General features: G+C 40.2%; 1 protein-coding gene across 3 annotated transcripts; it reads right to left on the reverse strand.

The window, feature by feature from the left end:
* Positions 1–1,980: 1,980 nt before the first annotated feature.
* On the reverse strand, positions 1,981–21,013 carry LOC127002704 (NADPH--cytochrome P450 reductase-like). 3 transcript variants are annotated; one of them, XM_050868792.1, is made up of 14 exons: positions 20,853–21,013; positions 15,748–15,927; positions 15,168–15,324; positions 14,117–14,299; positions 12,840–13,010; positions 12,070–12,201; positions 11,376–11,509; positions 11,018–11,270; positions 10,654–10,851; positions 9,867–10,027; positions 9,157–9,260; positions 8,628–8,734; positions 6,900–7,021; positions 1,981–3,090 (listed from the first exon to the last, which is right to left on the reverse strand). In XM_050868792.1, exons 2-14 carry the CDS (start codon positions 15,924–15,926, stop codon positions 2,946–2,948), a joined length of 2,046 nt encoding a protein of 681 aa, XP_050724749.1. In that variant the 5' UTR covers position 15,927; positions 20,853–21,013; the 3' UTR covers positions 1,981–2,945. The 3 variants fall into 3 exon arrangements, with proteins under 3 accessions (XP_050724749.1, XP_050724750.1, XP_050724741.1); XM_050868793.1 differs by lacking the exon at positions 20,853–21,013 and adding an exon at positions 20,311–20,338; XM_050868784.1 differs by lacking the exon at positions 20,853–21,013 and adding an exon at positions 19,507–19,535.
* Positions 21,014–21,320: the final 307 nt, after the last annotated feature.

The following is a 21,320-nucleotide window of genomic DNA, read 5'->3' on the forward strand; positions in this document are numbered from 1 at the left end:
CCAGGTAAAAAATCTGGGGTTTAACTAAGTCTATTGCTTGCTGGACATATGGCTGGCCAAGTCCAGGCATCAAAACAAGTTTGGCCATACAACAGATTCCTTTCCAGGTCATCATCCTCAATACCCACTGGGTGCCTGTGTGCACACCAGACATTTTGTATATCGTTGTCTCACGTTAAGAGGCTGCGATGTGACCTTACATTTGCATGTAGATACAGTTTATACAGGAACGAAGTATATGAATGATTTGCACTAGTATAATATTTTTGGCCAATCGGAGAAGAAAATGGACAATGTTAGGCAGGTACCACTATCAGCCCAGCCCTACTGCTGTGCCAATACAGCATCAGTTTATCAACTGAACAGCTGCTTATATTTACGATCCAATTTTTATAACCAGTTTCATATTTTTATTACCTGATTTTTATAGTAAGGGGGGGGGCGGGGCAACGAACGTGGGGTTAAAAATGTGGCACACTGTACTCTTGGATTATTCCTCACATGGCACCTTACAGCCGCACTTTAACCCCTTCAACACGAGGACGTGTATACTGCGTCTTTGCGTGCCCTGTACCATATCCGAGGATGCACATACTGCATCCTGGCTCGCTTCAGCCAATATACTGGTAACTCTCAATATACGCGAGTTTGGTTTACGTGTTTTTTGAAATAACGTGGGGTCCAAAATCCAAATAAATGTTTAATTTACAAGTTTTTTTTTCACTTATACACGATATTTTATGGAGTGGCCACCAGATGTCTCACGCAACTGGACTCACACGGCACCGCGGCCACACAGCTGAGCTCAGTTCTTCCCGCACGCCGCTTGAACAACAATACAGTACCCACACTGCCACACTACTCAACAATAGGGGTGGGCAAGTACCGGTACTAACGGTACCAGCTATACGGTACGGTACCGATACCAGACTGCTTGGTACCAGTACCAATACTAGCCAGTCGCTCATGGTGTCCCTCATCTCTTCCTCACACGAGTGAGGCTGAGACTGAGTGGATATCTCGGTGATATGGATAGTCTCTCTCTCTCTCCACTGAGTGAAGTGAATGTTTATTTTTTATAGAAACCTACCTCTTGTTTGATTTACATTGTTTTTGATTTATGCGACCTCTTCAAGGACACAATACTCGCGTAAATCGATAGTTACCTGTACGAGTTATTTTATCTCTATATTTATACTTACATCTCAAAATTATCAATTAATTTAGGTTTCTTTATGTGCACCATTTAATTCTGCATGTTTTCATATATAATACATGATGATTGTGTTGAGTTTATGGCTGAAAACTTGTTATATTGAATAGCAACATTTGAAATTTGGCGCGTGCGGCGATCCCAGATACGGCGCTGGGCGGTTCTGGCCTGGCCGTAGTGAGCTTATCTATGTGCATGATTTAATTCTGCATGTTTTCATATATAATACATGATGATTATGTTGAGTTTATGGCTAAAAACGTATTATATTCAATAGCAACATTTGAAATTTGGCACGCGCGGCGATCCCGGATACAGCACGGGGCGCTGTTTTGGCCCGGCTGTAGTGAAGGGGTTAAGATGAGTCTTACTATACATATTTGTAAGAAGTTTATGTAGAATACAGTATACCTTTAAGTATTTATAGCTTATGAAAGATGCTATTTATGATATTTTATGCTACTTTATGCATTGGCCTTTCCTTAAGAGCATCCGAATCCTCCACGGTCAGACCAAGAATATTTATTGTAGCACCATGAAAATTTATTTGCAGCCACCTTAGTGCAATCCTCGAATAATAAATCTGCATGTGCGAGAGGATGGGTGTAATGGCATTTGTCAGACCAAGTATTGTAAACATATGTGAAAAGGCTGTTACCCTGAACTACAGCAATTTCCATTTCCTGAACTTTTGTGGCTCCCAGACAAGTGCTCCCCCCTATTAGTCCAGGAAATCAAGGGTTGAGTTTATATTAAATTGTATAACAAACACGTAAAAATTTAATTATGTAATTTTTGTACGGTTAAGGCCTCAATCTTTTTATGCAAAGCCAGCTCATTACAGTTTTAATGATCATTAGGATACACATACACAGGTTCTAAGGCCTCATGGAGAAATTATATACTGCATTTTAGAAGGTTCAACAAATAATTTAATTATATCTTCGGAATAATAAATATAAATTCAACTACATAAACTTTGAACTGTAAAAATTTCAAATAATCTTACATTATACATAGAACGTCAAATATAATATGGTCCACAATTTACATAATTTGTAAATACATTTTTATCAAATTCTTGTATGAACATTGAATTTCAAATTGTAGCACCAGCAATATATGTTTTGTGTTAAGCTGTAAACTATCAAAACTTATGTTGCTTCTTCAGTCCCGAGATGGTGGAAAATTTTGATCAGGCCATTCACTTGATGTCATTTTAATAAGGAACTTAATCAAAAACTATGAATGAACATTTAGAGAAATGGAATTTAGCTTTACAATACCAAAGATAAAAACGGTGTAAAACTCAAGATACTAAAAATATGTGAAAAAGATTGTCTGAAGTGCATACACTTTAATCCTGTACACATGATACGGTCTGAGTGTGTGCGTGCATACTGTGAGGAAGCACCACCATCCTCACACACATAACCAGTGTTGGCTGTTGCTGGCCATCATGACATACCTAAATATCTTATCCATAATTCACAATCTTATGGTTATCAGACTGTACAAAATTTATACAAATGTTGCACTTCAGCTTGCCAAATACTATTTTGACATAACACAACTCCAGAAGTATAAAATCTTCACATGAAATGTAAGAAATAGCATACTATTTATCATATGTATAATGCACCCAATATACTATTGGGCTTACTTACAATTAGCTAACATGTAACATGATTGTTTAAAAGTAATGCAGATAAATATTTCACCTTACAGACACTTAACTCCAAACATCTGACGAGTATCGTTTCTGGTTCATCATCTTCTTAACGTATTGCTCAGCTTCAGACGGTGTCATACCTCCCTCGGTCTGGCAAATCTTGCTGATAAGGGCGTGAACATCTCTGGCCATACACTTTGCATCTCTGGAATAAAAAAATAAAAAAAAGAGGATTAACAAACAACTCTACCAAAGTTACTCTCAGCAAAATCAGCACATAAGCCTGTCCCCCCAATATTCGTGGACTGACTATTCACAGATTCGCAGATTCCCCCAAAATGCAAAAAGGCGTGAGTGCAAGGGAATTTTTGGGGCGCCATTCCAAACATTCACAGTCCACCCACAAGCAATTTGGCCATTTTTAAGAAAAGGACGATCTATACATGCATAAAACAGCATAAAATATTAAAAGTATTATTATTCATCAGCTATACATACTATACATTCTCTTTTAAACAGAGTGGAAGTGTTGGGTGCTCACCAGTCTCTTCCACTTTCTTTTTCAACTTAAGGTGTGTAGGGATATCATAACCTTGTAAATTATTTAATAATGAATGCTTCTTTCTATAGAAATCACAGCAGCAAGGACATCAACAGGTCAGATGTAGGTATCCTGCCCACAGGTAGGAGTGTAGTGCGGCGACTATGCCTGATGAACGAGCCTCCCATAACCCACTTAGCCAGTGGGGTACCTCTTTGGCCAACTCGGTAAGGAGTGGCTCTCCCGTCATGCTGGTCGCGGGTTCAATCCCAGGCAGCCGGGAATACCCTCTCCTAGTTGTGATTAATTTCTGTGTTTACACGCAGAGGACGTGTGGGACCGAGAGAGTAATAGAAAAAGAGAATAGAAAATCTCGACATTAAACTGGTGGCAGCGTTGGCATCCTATCCTGCAGTTCTGTTGAGTTTCCCCGAAGGGGTAACAGATAGGATGGCCCATGCTCTCCGAGGGTAATAGAAAATGGGAGAGTTGGAGGTATGTCTCTACGGGGACATTGTGGAATAGTGAACCAATAGTGGTCACTGTCTAAGGTCTCAACACACAGAAATTAATCTACATAGAGGGGAAAGTCGTGTAGTGTGGCGACTATGCCTGATGAATGAGCTTCCCATAACCCACTTAGCCAGTGGGGTACCTCTTTGGCCGACTCAGTAAGGAGTGGCTCTCCCGTCACGCTGGTCGCGGGTTCAATCCCAGGCAGCCGGGGAATACCCTCTCCTTGAGATTAATTTCTCATGAGTTTCAATACGTGCAGAGGACGTGTGGGACCGAGAGAGTAATAGAAAAAGAGAATAGAAAATCTCGTCATTAAAGGAGGTCATTACCCAGATGTCAGTCAACCCTACTCACTGGGTATTGATCTAAGAAAGTGTTGAGTGGAAGAGGACAAAGGGACACCCAACACAGTCTGTGGCTTGAGTAAATCAATGGATCTTGCCATGAGGTACTTTGGATGGGAAGGGGGCCTGCATGGAGACATACTCAGAGGCAACCCCACGATTGGCATCCTAGGGTGGGCAAGGCAAGGCCACCCCCCAGAGTATACCTTTATTGATTGACTGATTGATATTTATTGTACCTAGTTAATACACAGGACATGAGCTACACTCGTGAGGGCCTGTCTCCAGAGTCTCGAGCAAACATCGATCAAAAAGTGCATACGCCATGGGGGCCGCACCACCTCACCCACAAGGAGTCCCTCCAGTGAAGTTTCCATGCATCCTTGCTCAAGCCACAACCTTTGTGGGCATCCTCGTGGATTCCTCCACTCAGGATTGTCTCTTACAGCAACAACCCAATGAACAGGGTCAACTTCTGGGTCACATGCCCATACTTGTATAGCCAGTGTTCGCATTCACAGACTACGTAGATAATAAGCCTCAATTCAGCCTGTAGAGTAATTGCCAATTTGACAAAGTCATTTTAGCAATACCCCATTAATCTGTATAGACACTTTCTTACCAAGAGCATCAATTTGCCTCATATCTAACAGCCATAGAGTAAGACAGGGAATACAAGGAACTTTGATTTGAATCTTTATCCTTCATGAGGCATCAACAATGCCATTTACTTGTGCTGAACAAGTCCATTACATCATAGGCAAAGCCATCCGCCATAAGATTTTTTGACATGACCCGCCGTTGTTCTGCACTACGCTTCATGGCGCACTCAGTCCCTTGTAGGAATCCCATGAAGTCACAGGAAATCCTAGAGTGCCTCGCAATGTACTGAAACAAACACTTTCTTGATGTCAACATAGGCTACAAGCATCCCTTGTCGAAACCTGCGTCAGCACTAAACCAGTAAGCGTAGCACTAGGATAAAGACAACTTTTCAGGCGTGAACTTGAACTGCTATGGTCGTTGCAACTTCAGCCATGTAGAATTACTAAGCAGTGTCATACTGCAGTAGTTACTGCTGTCCTGACAGTCCCCTCTGATAGGAATAACCAGCTTCCTCTTTCAGTCAGGAGTAATGGTACCATATTGCCATACAGTAGTCAAGACTGCATGTAACTCACAGATAATGGTCACTTCTCCACTTTTAAGCACCTCTGCACTGATGTTACAAATACCAGCTGCCCTTACATCTTTCAACCTTGCCACAGCCTCTCTGACTTCATCAAGAGGGTTGGGTTTTGTTAACAGGTGTATAAGCATCTATTATTTGTAATCCAGAAGTTGGGAGATGCTTGCTCAAAGTACTCAGCCTAATAAGCTTTCTGCCCATTCATGTCTGACACAAGGCAACCATCTGCTGTTCAGACAGCATTCACTTCAGAGGCTCAGAGCATTTCTTTGGGGGTACAGTAGGCAGGTCGGAGGTCATTTGTATTGAAATAGTCCTTGACATTCTCAAGACTTCTTGTTTCTCCTCAGGAGAGCTCTAGTTCTTCATGAAAAAAAACCTATAATGGTCCTGACTCACAGTAAGGCCTGGCAGTGCAACTTCTCAAAACTATCCAGTATCTTCCCAAAGGCTAAACCATTCCTTGACCTTCGGCATTCTCCAATGCACTCCTTTGAGGCTTGGAGAGTTTCGCATCTGAAGGTACATTTTCGATTTAGGCGAAGGATACATTCCTGAAGGGATCATGTAATTTAAATATCGCAGAAACATAAATTTCCCATTAGAATATGTTCAGGCTGCTTCTAATAGAGAGTCCCTCATGAGCTCGTTTGTCAGGAGAAGCCTGCCTAAAGATATTGTGCAGGGCTGCCATTTTCATGTGGTGACTCAGCTGTCTCCCACATCCCTCATTGAGACTACAGTTCCATGAAAAATCATTTAGTATGGATGAAGTGTGTGTGTGTGTGTGTGTGTGTGTGTGTGTGTTTACCTAGTTGTATTTACCTCGTGCTGTCCCGTCTCCATAACGCTTATTATCCAGTTTAGCTTTAAATTCATGAATCGTTTTTGCACACACAGTCTCCTCGTCAAGTCCGTTCCATGTTGTTATGCTTCTGTATGGAAAACTGTATTTCTTGACGTCTCTCCTACAGTCGCTCTTCTTCAATTTCCTACTATTCCCTCTTGTCACACTCCTATCACGTACCACTAAGTCTTCCCTGTCCAATTTCTCCAATCCCTCTTGTATCCTGTATTATACTATTAGGTCCCCTCTCTCCTTCTCTCCAGTGTTGTTAGTCCCAATTTCTCCAGTCTTTCTTCATAAGTATGTTCTCTCAGAGTTTCCGGTAGTTTGATCGCTGCTCTCTGTATTCTGTGTGTGTGTGTGTGTGTGTGTGTGTGTGTATTTACCTAGTTGTGACATATGGGAAGAGAGCTACACTCGCGCTGTCCCGTCTCCATATCCTCTCTTATCCAACTTTTCCTTAAAATCATGAATGTGTGTGTGTGTGTGTGTGTGTGTGTGTGTGAAAATCTTGCAAACCTCACTATATACTGCACATTTTATAAATCATTATTGTCACTATTAATATCATACTCACCCACAGACATACAAGTGGCCATTTTCCTTGCCAATAATTCGCCAAACTTCTTCCTTGTTTTCTTCCAGGAGGTGTGTCACGTACACTTTCTGCGGCTGGTCCCGACTGAATGCTACATACAGCTGGAAAAGATGAGAGAAATAAACATTACAGCCAGCTTACTCAGTGCCATCTTTCTCTTATGATTACTGTAATTTCAGTACTTCATTTTGGACCCATGTTTAATGATCATGTTAACTGCATACCAGCATAAGTAATTTATATCAGAAGAGATTGGATTCCAGAGAAACACTATTTTAGTACTCCTACATGAGCAGAATTTCTTGGAATGCAATTGAAACGTCTTTCTGATGAGGTAACTCAGATAATTACAGATTGCCCAAAGGCATTTTAAAAGTACAAATATTAATAAGATGCAAAGGAAGGAAACTGCAGCACAAAATAGCCTCAGTGTTCTGTATATGTTTTTTGTATGAATGTGTCATAACCAAAGGATGTTAAATAAAATATATCTATTATGGTGTAACTACCAGTCCCAACCATATGAGTGACATTGCTATGGGGAGGGGGGCCATGATCCCAAAGAAAAGTTGGCACCCCTAATATGAAATTCAGAATGAAAATGCAATATATTAAGAAATTTTCATAATATGCAGACCCCAAGCTAAAACCTCTGAGAGAGTCTCATCTCTCTACCCATCAGGGCACTTGGGTAGAGGCACCCTTCTTCCATGGCTGTGAAACAAAAACAAAAACAAACAAAAAAACACACACAAAAAAAAAAAAAAAACTATAACAAAATTTGTTTAGGTATTACATGTTTTATGAAGCAGGTTTTGTCTCACCAGCAGGGAAGCCATGCTTGAACTGGACTTTGAAAGTACGTCATGTTGTACCTCCTGTTTAGTGGAATCAAGCTGTAACTTGTTCTCTCTCTCTCTCTCTTTTAGGCCTAAAGAATTTCCTCTAGGTTTAGGCCGGTGTCACACTATGCTGCGCCGCCGTGTGTGGCGGTGCCGTAGCGGCTCTGCAGCATTTTCTGTACCATTTTCTGTGCCCTCTGATCCTCCCCATATACCTCAGCATTCTGTGATATCAATTTTCTAGTTAGAGCCCATATTTCTGCTCCATACAACATCACCGATCTAATACACCCTTGGTACATCCCTGCTCTGCTCTTTAGAGGGATGCTACGATTCACAAGTAAACTAGCCACCTCCCTCCACTTTAAATCGTGAGTGTTTGAAGCTGGTGCCTGGGCTCAAACCGTGGGTGTCGACAATAGATGACAAGGCATTTTTTGACTTAGCGCGCCTTCAAATTTAATTTGTTTGTGCTGAAGTAGAGTAAGCATGTCGTTTTCTTTCCAAAAATACACAACCATGCTCCCATGACTAATTATTGGTCGGTGTTTGCCTGTGTTAGCTTTGAGAAGATGTCTGCTAGACATCCCACCTCTTCTCACCTTCCACTGAATTTCATCAATAAGATGGGGGCCCTTTGACCTCAGCACCTATCAAGGGCATCAGGAAGGCCCAGAAGTTAAGTTTTTTAAGGGTTATCCACACTGCCACCACTCTCGCTCTCACTGTCCTCTCCACTCCCACCTCACAGTCCAGAATATCTCCCAAATAACATTTTAAAGAAATGTTCCTGGAAATTAAATTGATTAGGAACCCATTTCCCAATCCTTGTTATTCCCGTCAATAGAATTGCAAATACACTTACCTTTAACAGTCCAGAGTCCTTATAAGCAGTCAGCTCTTCTTCATACAGATAGTCCTTGTCCTTGTTACGGCAACCAAAGTACAGTATGGTCTCCCCAACAGGCTTGCCTGAAAGTTATATTTCTTAGAAACAAAAAGTTTTTATCTAAGCTGAAATTTTCTTTCAAACAATAATTTGTTTTGTTTTCAGCCAACTGTCAAAACACCTCTTATTATTTTCAATACTAATTTAATTTTCATATCTTGTGTGAAACATCTTTACAATGGAGTTACAAACGAGGATAGAAAAAGGAATGAAAGTCAAGGATGAAATCAATGGAAATGAAATCAATCATGAGACAAATGACTAAATTTAATATTAGAAAAAAATATTTCAGAAATTTGAACCTTTCAATTTGGTTGATTATTATATAGAATCTAAAAATAAAAGTCAGTAGATATTATATGCTGTGGTGATCTTACAATATATGAATTAGACAAAAAAAACTATAAAAGAATATTTCAGTTTGTGGATCTATAGGCAAACAAACCTTCTTCCTTTTGGAGGTTTCTCTCCTGAATGAACCCTCGGAAAGGAGCAATGCCCGTGCCGGGGCCAATCATCAAAATTGGAGTTTGAGGCTTGCTTGGTAATCTTTTGTGAAAGAATAAAAAACATGAAATATATGACACCATTATCTCCCTTACTATTTAAATCATCAATTATAATTTGTCTAGCAAACTTCTGCAAACTTTTTTTCTGTGGTACTGGAACACACAAAAAATTTGGTGCCTTTGACACAAAGTCCAAATGACAGGAATGATTTAATGCTATATGAAAAATAGTTAAATAGCATATTCCTAAGAATACCTATCACCTGCCATATCAGACAAAATATTATTTTGAATATGGCAGCCATCATGCAACCAGTCAGTGTTTAATGGATATTTTCAGAAAAGGGCCAGACCCCCCTCCAGGAAGCAGGAAACCAAGCACTCATGGTCTGGACCAGGCCACATCCTGTTTTCTTGCTTACTCTAAACCCACCTGTGCTGGTAACAAGTTTTTGTTTCAAACATCTATTTTTTTTTTTATGAATTTTCTCAAATACCATACAACAAAAGAAATTAAATGGAATGTGAATGTAGATGTGTACTTTCACTTCTCATTAATACCTGTACTGTCCTGCACCTCAAGTCTTTTCATAGATTTTCAACCTAAAGAAAATATGAACTAAAACTAAGCAGTTGCACCACACACCTGAACTGTGACTTCCTGACAAAGACAGGAGTGTGATACTTGGTGCCATTGTCAGGCTTGAGCTGCTGCATGTATGTGGTGCAAACACCCTTGTTCACTCGTCCAGTTGGAGTCTCATACTTGAGCACATTGGCTGTGACATGGATGGTGTTGGGGTACAGCTGAAAAGTTAAGTCCCTTTGTCAGAGATGTATGAAAATTTATATTTATGATAAGTTTTGCATAATAATTATGCTTCATTTACATCATCTATTGTTACTGGAACTCATTCTTTTGATAAGCTTTTTGTGAACTGAATGATCAAAGTTTTACAATTTATTGGTCTTTTGGTAGATTTCTAACTTCAACAGGTCAAAGATAGCAGCCATAACAAATCTTTCAATTCTTTAGCCACGAAATATTCCAATATTTGTGTAAACAAATAAATGGACATTTTTTTCAATATTGTAGAACAATTTGGTAATTATTTTTTTCTGCTCTAAAGTATAATCAAGATACGCTGTGGCCTGGAAATTAAAATGGAGATTAGGACTGTGACATTACCTGATATTTCTCCTCTCATCCAAAAGGTTCATTTCATCTACCTACATCTCTGTCATCCTCTCTTAAGTCAATATAAGCCTTATCATCAAACAATATGCAGCAAAAACCTCTTTCTCCCACCTAATATTCCCCTACTGATCTGTAAGCTTTCCACTTCACTAAAACTAAATTCATTCTTTTCTTTTTTTTGTCAAGATCTCTAGAATCATCTTCCATATAATGACAAATCAATAATACTCATTACCTTGCCTGATGATGAGATGGAGTAATACCTTGCCTGTAGCCTGGGCATCAGCTCACAGAGATAGTCAAGGGGAGGTTTACATGACGGCAGGTCCTCCAGGATGTGAACAATGCTTCTCACATCTTGCACAATCCAACGCTGGTACTCTGCCTTTCCTGCCTCACTTGTGCTACTCAGTAGCAGCAGCTTTTCTTTTTCCTAAGAAAGTGATGAAGCAGCTTTTGTTAGATTTAGCAATATTGTGGTGATTGAGACTTGTAGCTTTCTATGTTAAAACATTACATTTATTTTGTTTGCATTCAAAGAAAAATAAACAGCTAGGGTCTCTCAAAATTAACTTAAATCATTAACTAAACTTTCATACCTTATTATCTGTTGCATATTCAGCAATTTCTTTAAGCACATGAGTTCTGGGTAGGGAAGTGATGTCAACGTAATGGGAGAGAGCAACACGGTAGGTGCAGGGGCATGGGAACGGGTGCTTCTTACTGCTGTCTTCATCAACATTTGTGAGCGTAATGACCTTCTCAGGATCCTCACCAACCAACTCACACAGACGGGCCACGAGGGCCTGGTCGTTGATGGGGTACACAGCCACATGGTCTCCAGCATCATATCTGCAACAGTGCTCCAACATTAATACTTGCACTTGACATTCTAATCTCAAACTAATTCAAGTATAACATACTCTCTTACTACCTGGTTGAAATATTGCAACTCACCTTATCCTTGACCCTTCAATGTTCAACTCTATGTGTAGACAGTTGCGATTTCCACCCTTAAATAACTCCCGATTGATGGCAATTTCAGCCATGAAGGGGTTTTTGACATCGAATGGTGGTCTCTGACTGCCAACCTGTGGTATAAAGGAGTGCAATAAATATCATAATTTACCTAATCCAGTCAAATCATCTGACTACTGGTCTTCTAGCCTTGCCATTCCCTTCTAGCTGACTAAAACACCTCTTAAAAACTTGCTGTTTTGTGTTCTCATCACACAGTCAAACTGTTTCATTCTATTATATTTCAGCTGTTTCTGCATTGGATTTGAAAAAGCAGACTATTATTTAAGACTTAAATCATGCATTTTGCTTGTGAGCTACAGTGAACATAAAGAGAAGGGATTATGATAGTCTTCCATAAACAGCACAGTCTTCAAGGTTGTATCAATTCATAAAAATTATTATAGCTTGTAACCCTTCACATTACATCTCTTTGTATCCAAATCCTGATTTGCAATCTCAACTCCATTGAGTCTAACTGAGGTTACATCACACATCCTTAAAAAAGCATCTCTGTATTGATGATTAAGACTAAAGGTGACCATCTTTCACCGTCCAAGTTTCACCACCTAGAATTATGCAAAATATATGGACCTGAGAAAGCAAATACTCTTCTGACAAAAATAAAACCAACCTTAAGTGAGTTTAGACGAGCGATTTCTCCAGTGAAAAGGCGCGTTGGATCATACTCTTCATGGACCGTCAGTTTGTACTGTCTCATGTTGATGTCTTGTGCCTGAGCTTCAATGCCAAATGATTCACAAACCTGTAAAATTAGCACATAAAATATACAGTGGTTTATAGTAGTAGTGGTGCAAGACAAAATCTATCAAACATCTGAGCTACATGGTGGGAAGGGGTAACCTGATAACAAAGAATCGTCATTAAAATGCCTTGGTCTTTGAACTGGTCTTGGTAATCCTTCACCCAACATCGACATTCTTATGCTGAATGCACTGCCATGGATTGTATTATCTTGTCATGTCACAGATGTATCAAATTCTAAATGAAAGCCACAAAAATTTATTTACACTGGAAAACTTACATAAAACAAGAAAACAATCATATGCATCATGAATAAGGCAAGAGTAAGGAACAAGACTTATCCAAATACCTTGATACTAAATGTTACACACCATTAACGGTTCTATTATCCATCAAAGATCTGTACAAGACACTGGTCTTAAAAAAATAAAAAGATGTAACCATGATTCTCACATTACATGTTTTCCTTCTCCCACATCTACCTAAAAATTGTCAGCCCTCAAGTCCATTGCTCCACATAGTTTCCATGTACCTGTTGCAACAATTTGCTCTGTAATGACTTCCAATTAGAAGTGATGCCTTAATTAGGTCCTTTCACACAAATGCAAGCACAAAGCCAATGTAAAGATTAATGAATACCTTTGGCCACATGGCATCCTTCCATGTGATGAAGTCATCCTCCATGTTGGCATCATCATCACCCAACCCTAACTCAAACAGCTGCTGCGCTCCCATCTCAATCAGCCGCTTGTCAACATACTTCCCCATGGCATTGTAGTGCTCGTAAGTCTTGTTCCCCAAACCAAACACCTAAAATAGAAGTCACTTGGTGGTCAAGTATTACCACAAGGTCACATCATCATAGGGCAATAGAAGTCAACTTGGGAGAAAGTTGACAGGTTAAATGCACTTCGAATTAAAGAGCCAAACAAGATACTTTAAATCTTCCAAGCACCTTTGAAGTTCTAGCAAGAAAATACAACCAAGGAAAGAACCATCAGCTGAAAATCAATATTTCATATTCAGCACATCACGAAAAGGTTGAAATAAATAACTGATAAGCATTAGGGTGAGGCAAGACAAAAGAACTCTGAGTGGGAAGAGTGTAATAATGTGAAAGGTAGAATAATAAGAATATATATGTACTGGAAACTGACATAAAACATAATGATGAAGAACTCACTGGGATGGACATCAGAATCATGAGAAATTTAGACAATAGATCACTAAGCCCACCAGCAGCTATATTGTCTGGTCCCCACTTTACCTTTAACAGGCTCAAAGGCCAATGAGACAGACATGAGTATCATTGCATGTTACTCCAATTTTTCTTTTCATAGTAAACTTTTTTTATGCTTTACAAATGAATATTTCAAGCAGTGGTATAGTCTGACACTATTCATTGTAATACATCACTGGTAATATCTGGAATACAGCCAATGATTATCCTAACATTGCTACCAGCTACTAAAGTGCATTAGGTGTAGATATTAGCAAAGTATCTATGAAAAATGCTACCGTCAATTCTAATCCTCAAGTATACTGTGAACCTTCAGCAAGTTTGCCACAGACAAGAGTGACAGCCATAAGAGTGGAACAAACCAACCAGAATATATATAAATATGTAAACAGGTCTTTTATGGCTCTTGGAGGGTGCTACAAAGTTAAACATGAGAGGAATTACTGAATGAATACCAAACTTATGAATTATGATGATTATCATATAAAACAAAGTAAAAGTTAGTCATGGAAAAGTTGATAACTATGGCTACAATAACTTTGACTGAGGAATAAATATAAATTTTTCAGTAAAAACTGACTTTTACATAAGACTATATGGTAAGTTATGATGGTAGAGGTCACATGCAGAAATGGAAATATGACCACACATGGTGCTCAGCAATGGTGATACTGACTGTAAACTGTACTCCATTGAGCTCTTCATCGCCATTTTGCAGAAATTCGTAGAATTCTTGAGCATTATCTGTGGGGTCTCCTTCCCCATAAGTGGCAACACAAAATATTGCCAAGTGATTCTCAATCTCTGCCAGCTGAGACAGTTCACTCATGTCACATTCCTCAGGATCAGCCACCATGCCCTGAAATGCAAAAAAACAGTTGTAAGTAATTGTAAGTAATCAATGCTTTCCAAAGAAATCAATTTCTGATCTTGAATCAGCCTCACTTAAGGCCTGGCCTCATCTCCATGTAACATCAGGCACCTCAATACCAATTCTAAAGCCGTGTCCACACTATCAGGCAGTGCTCAACGGGCAAACGCTGTTACCATATCCCGTTCCAATACACAAGCTGGGAGGGTGAATGGCAGGCACGGAGGTGATGTCAAAAGCGAGGAAACGTCGGGCAAACATGAACAAGCAGCTGCCCGTGAGTGCACTTGATCGAAACACCAGAAACTGTTGTCTGGTAGGTGGTGCGAAACACTAAAAGTTTCCTCGGATCTATGTAGTTATCAGTCTCACATTTAAAGTGTTCTGTGTATATCGTCATCATGTCCGGCCGTCCTTCTACTAGTGCATATGAACCGAAAAACTTCTCAACTCTCCTCTTCTACGCAACCATTCTTTACACCACACTTTTCTGGGCTCTGACTTGTTTTTGATTTTTCACACAAACTGCAAGAATTATCCCATACAAGGCTATTTTCTTCTTCTCCACAGTGCTGGGCATGGTGAGACAGCTCTCACACCTTGCCGTCCACTTACTTGTTTGTGCACATTAATACCAAATAACTGCTCATGAATTTTATTTCCTGGGGAAAAATTTGATTTGAATGAAGAGGAGGATAAAAGTTATGTTGGCATTTTCTTCAATATCATTTGGCTTTTTCTTGACTGGATTAAGCTCATTAGTTTGATGATTCCAAGTTTCAGGAGTTAATTGGGGCACCAATTATTTTCATAACTGAAGAACTTATCGTATATGCACAATTTATAATAAACTGACCTTCATTCCATAACGGGTCGCTTCCTTGGCCAGTCTTCCTGCAAACTCTTCGGCAGTGCCTGTCTGGGAGCCATAGAACACAATAACATTCCTCCCTGATGACTTCATCTTTGATATGAAGCTTGAGTCATTGGCCCGGGGTGTCAGCTGAGTGGGACTGAGAAACAAGGAGGTACCAATGTAAGTGTGTGGAAAAAAAAAAAAAAGAGAGAGAGAGAGAGAGAGAGAGAGAGAGAGAGAGAGAGAGAGAGAGAGAGAGAGAGAGAATTTTAATAAAAAGGTACATTTAACAGAGCTATGGAAAGTATGTTCTGCTCATGCTACCAAGAGGAATATCATGTGGCAATATACTCTCTCTATACACTATTATACTAATCCTCGTTAAAAAAGAATGATAATTCAGAAATGAGTTGAGATTTTTGGCCTTTTGCTTCCCGGACTTAACTAGGCATATGCCCAGCAATTGCAAGAGCCCAGATTTTGTCTGGGAAATCTGATATCCTGGAAATAAGTGGGTCAAGTGTAAAATCATTTTCCTGTTTCAAACTCCAAAAGTTCTGGTAAGCACTACTGTCCTTACGATATAGTGAAGCTTTTAAGGGCATTGCTGTCTTCCTTCTTGCTCGTGTCCCTTATGAAGAAATAGTAAACGGAGACACCCGCCAGCAAGGTGAGAAGGACCATGTCTAGCATCCCAACAAGAGGCTCGGCAGCCACCTCCTCAGCGGCAGTCTCCATCACTTCAGGCGTCCCATCCATTCTGAAGTTAATAAAAGGATGATGAAAAATCTACCATATACTGTACAGCAAGTTAATAAGATAACCATTTGGTGCTTTAGAGGCATATAATAGGGCTGACTTAGCATCTCTCAATAATTTCTGGTGTTCCATGCCTTCTAAAAGACTGAGCAGAGTATCTGAGACAAACATGGAGAGGTAACAAGTAAAGACTACTGCCATGGCCTAGCCCCTGACAGCCTTTCAAAAATTATGTTGAAAGATTATACAGTAAAAGCTAATTTTAATACATGTTTCAATAGATATATATACAGCTAAGGAGACAGTTCAAGGGCATAAAGAAAAGTATAAAAAAAGAAAAAGAAATAAAAAAAATCCCGCTAGAAAAATATTAAAAAAAATCCCGCAAGAAAAATATAAAAAAATCCCGCTATATATAGAAAACCAAAATTAGCACTTGAAATGCATGATTGAAAATACATATTTCTTTTAGTAATCAATATTAGACTGCATAATGTTATGTTTATATGCATGAAGAAGTAAAACACCCATACATTAAAATGGTAACTGGTACAAATGGTCAATGGTAAGGAACAGTAGGTGTCACATTTGTCTTTAATTGCCCAGTTGCATGCTGAATTAAAATGTAGTTGTAAATCAAGGGTTAGGGAGTCACAAATACACAAATATTGGTTCAGACTGAGCAAAAACATGGTTAATATGTATAGACTGGAGAAAAATTGGGGGTTCTGAAACCGAAGTCCATTCAAGCTATTATACCAGTTTCCCACAACAAAGTTTCACACAACCACACAACCTGTCTGTGAAGTTGAGGTCAAACATGCAAGCTATCCATTATCATGCTCATTCTTTCCACTTTCTTCATGAGTTAACACTGCATTAATAGAGACCTTATTTTATATCAGTTCTTTTCTTTCTTTTTTTTTTTTTACATCAGAGGACACGGCTCAAGGGAAATAAAAAGAGTACAAAAAAGAAAAAGACCGCTACTCGCCACTCCTATAAAAGATAAAAAGTAAAGAGTAGCCAAAAGAGAGGTCAATTTCGGGTGGAACAGCATTAGAGGGCCCTCGCCACCTAAATTATACAATAAGGATGCTTCACCTTGCAACCTTCAGCAATGAGAAAGACACACTAAGCCCAAGTGTGGTAGCTGATACTACTGCGGGGGTGAGCACAGTGAGTCTCATTCATTAATTAAAAGTACTGTATCTTTTCACAGACTTTTGCTGAAGCCACTGCACCTTCTTGTTGTGGGTCTACTTTTGCCGAGTTCTTGGGACATATGCATTCTGGCTCGAGTTAAAAAGACCACTTATTAAGACAGACATAAATCAATTACACATTTAATATATGCAAAAATAATCAATACACAGAAACAATTTTCATCATCACATGCTACAAATACAATACTGGGCTGTAAATAAAGACCTCAATGTACCCAGTTCATATCCATCTAAAAACTGAGTTCCTTTCAGTGGTTTTGTAGTGGGGGATCTGAATCTATTTGATTATATATTATTTCAATGTCTCAAAAACACAAAAAAATATATCTAACATTGAAAGGGGGAAATAAACTTGCCTTCCAGTGCCAGGGATCGAAGCAACTACCAGTCAGACAGGAAGATACCTCTCTATCTGGTCAGCTATACAGGTACCAAATAGTTACCACAAGTTGTTGTTTTTCTTTTTTTTTATTGGGCGAGGGGGGGGGTCTGTGACTGGCATGTCACCAGAGTCGTACTAGATATAAATGGGCTAGGGTATGAGGTTGTTAAAGGTGCAGCATCAATGGAAGAAACACATTACTAGGTTCTTCTCCATGACTCAGACTACAGTGCTTGCCTGCCCTGTAACCCTTGACCTAAATCCAGTACACAGAAGATTGCTTGTGGTTGACCTCATAAGGAAAATCTTTCATGGACTCTCTCCCATCAAGCCCTTAGATGTTTCTAAGCTTCAGTCACATGCATGAACTTATGGAAATCATCTTGAAATATATTCTAACCTCTTGCCAAGAGAGAGCAAGATATGCACACAGGAGAGACTCCTCCATTTGAATCGTCTGCCTTCAACAGCTGCATGTCCCTCACCTTGTCAAAATCAATAAAAGAGCAGATATAACAGAAATGAAATGGTTAAGATTCATTTTAGGTCCGTGCCAGTATCTCATTACATACCTTATGAAACCTCAGTATCTCTTAATCTCAGTATCTTGAAAATAGGGGATAATGTGCCTCCTCTGAATACCTCCTCGCTGAAATAAGTCACATATACATGAGGGGGGAAGTTCGGAGTAGCTTAAATATGCTCCCACCCCAAGCGGCTGGGCCGCCAAGGCCAGCAGAGGAGGCGACGTGCTTCCGTAAACATTATCCCCTATTTTCAAGAGTAAAAAAAAAGTCCTTGAATTGGATTTTCAAAGCGTTTCCATGACTGTTGAAGGTTTGTAGAAAAGATATATGAAGAGATACTGATGTTTCATAAAGTAGATTATGAGATACTGGCACGGACCTAATACGAATCTTTACCAATGAAATTGAATTAATTTAACCTGTTGTTTTGATTGTTTATATTTTATTCAATGTATACCCAGAAATAATGATCTGTGAAACAACACACTTTCCAGCAGTTGATTGAATTATTCTTTCATGTGTATAATACTCATGCCAAGACTGCTGGTGTGTTGGCAGGTATGGGGTTCCCTCCAAACGGATCTGTTCTATAGGAAATCCTGGCAAGACATAGTTTAGGGTTCCCTCCAAATGGATCTGTCCTATAGGAAATCCTGGCAAGACATAGTTTAGGGTTCCCTCCAAATGGATCTGTCCTATAGGAAATCATGGCAAGAAATACATAAACTTGGGTAAATATGCCTATAATCACCCAGCTCATAATGGCAGATGACTGAGTATTGTGAAGTTCCAGTGTGCTTCTTATCAATCTGCCAACTATTCCTATTGGAAATCACTAGTTTCCTGCATCCTCCCCCTCACAAAAACTTGAAATTTCTGTGACAAAAGAAAGCAAGCTGGTAAGAAACACATCAGAATTCACCAGAAATAAAAGTTTCATTCATTCATTCATTTTATCGACGCCTGCTCCTAGGAGCTCCCACCAGGGGATGGCCACGGCAGAAGAGCTTCCAACTTTCTCTATCATCCTCACAATATGCAGTAAGAAGGGAAAGCAAGCACTTAAGCCATTACACGGCCCTGAGGAAGGCACAGCTGGCTGCCACTGCCACAGCTTGGCTGCCATGTTTGACTTCTGCACAGCAAAACTAATCACAAGTATTTATCAAAATTTATTTTGGGAGGCAGCGGCTGAGTGGGCAGCATGCCGGTGTGGTGAGCCCATGGACCTAGGTTCGAGTCCCACCAAAACACGCTGACTTTTCAAACCATAGCCGAGTAGCAGTAAATTACGCATACACTGTCCAGAGCTTCACTCAACCCTAACTTCCGCAACTTAATTCAGGTGGAGCACTGGGGAGGGGGGGGGGGGTAGGCCAAGCAGGAGTCGTATATCATGTCAGCCACTGCAAATAAAATTCGCCTATTCGCTGATTTGGCCGCACCTGCTCCAGAACATCCATTGAAGCAGTCAGTCAACGTCTTAGGTCCATACATGCCGCCAGCTTTACCAACGAGGGACCAAGACTATTCAACTGCCTGTCGAGGGACATCAGGGACACTACTAACTGCAGCACGGCGACCTTCAAGAGAAAATTGGACCAGTTTCTGCAGGGGATCTGTGATGAGCCCCCTATCCTACATGCAACTACTCCAAGGGAGGCAGAGATTAACTCGCTCCCTGACCAGCTGAGCCACATTAGGAGTGGAGCACAGTGTACTCCCAAGTCGACCGAGGTGAACATCATCTAAACTACAAGACAAGATAATGGGCTGGGTCACCCAAGAGGCCCCTCATGACAGCCTATCGCCATTATAGGCAGCACCTAAAAATAATAATAGTAAAAACTGTAACAACTCAACATGCGGTGACCTTCACAGGGACCTCACCCCGCCCCCCCTTGACAAAAATGGTTGAGAAAAGTACAAGAAAATGACTCACAAAGACCAGCCGCTGTCAGTTTAAGTGAAACTTTTTTTATCATAGAAACAAACAATATTTGATGGTTTAGTTATAATACAATAAAATCTATCATAAAAGGTGTCAACCACTGGAGTGACTTGGGTGTTTTGGGGGACAAATACTAATTTCAGTATATACTGCATTCATAAAAGGTAATTTGGCAGAAGCTAAAAATCTGTACTGGCATCATGCAGGTTTGGGTTGTTCCGCTGTGGAGGTTGGGTGAGGGAGAAATACGAGTAAGTAAAGGAAATCCATATAAATACACACACACACACGCACATACCCTCATCTCTTAGCACCTCCTCGCCTGGCAACCACAACCACCATCACCAACCACCAGCTGAGGAGATCAAGTTCGAGGCTCAGGGGCAGGCGAGGAGGCACACGGCCGATGTAAAGAAACTGGATATGAAATGCGGTGATTCTGTGGGTCAACGTGAGGCCAAGGAGGTCTAGTTGAGAGCCTCCAGCACGTCCCTAGCCAGCCTCCCTTCTTGCCCACCCCATCATTACGTAAGCCTTGCAATGTGCCTATTTAACCTCAACAGCGATTCCAGACATTTAACAGAGCAAGAAAAAAGGAAGGAGGAGGCAAAACGACCCTTCAGCATGGAACATTAGACCGGAGAGCACTTTCCTTCACAATATAAGGAAGAAAAAAAAAAGTCGCGTTTAAACCCCTTCATTACCAACAACAGGTTATTTCAGAACCCGGGCACTAATGAGGCTTTTGTCTGCACCTCTGGGACACCTGTGGAAACGCCAATGGAGACAGCAGCACAGAGGACACACGGAAAATAAGCTTAAAAATGAGGAGCCCAGTACCTGCCAGCACCTCTCAGTGACACATGCAGGCCAACACTGACTGACTCGACTTGGATACGTGGGATTTTAATGGCCTTATTTTCTCTTTTAACTCCCCCATTACGTCCTTAGCGATTAGTTACGTGGCATGGGGGTATTGGTGATGATGTTGGTGTGGATAACCTAGCTATTAATGATGCACAAGAGTTTTAATTAACCCGAGTTCTGCATATTTCCGAATCTTCATTACAGAACTGCCACTCTGTCATTCCTATATACCGCCATTTACATATATATATCTATCTTCGTATATATATAGTTTTCCCTCTCTGCTCGCTTATATCTCTATGGATGGGCCTCATATGGGCGTTATTCTGCCTAGGAAAGGAGGGAAATATAATGTGGTGTAGCTAATCTGGCATCCCTTAAAAGTCTGCCAAGTTACTCTTTATGAAGGCTCAAGGTTAAAAAGCCATCCACTATCAGAGT

This window comes from Eriocheir sinensis, chromosome 2 (genome assembly GCF_024679095.1).
Source record: "Eriocheir sinensis breed Jianghai 21 chromosome 2, ASM2467909v1, whole genome shotgun sequence".
Taxonomy (NCBI): domain Eukaryota; kingdom Metazoa; phylum Arthropoda; class Malacostraca; order Decapoda; family Varunidae; genus Eriocheir; species Eriocheir sinensis.

Coding starts and splice junctions, on each gene's coding strand:
- LOC127002704 (XM_050868784.1), bottom strand. Junction 15,325..15,747: donor CTTAAAAGCTTCACTATATC/GTAAGGACAGTA, acceptor CTTGTTTCTCAG/TCCCACTCAGCTGACACCCC. Junction 11,510..12,069: donor CTCGTCTAAACTCACTTAAG/GTTGGTTTTATT, acceptor TTTATACCACAG/GTTGGCAGTCAGAGACCACC.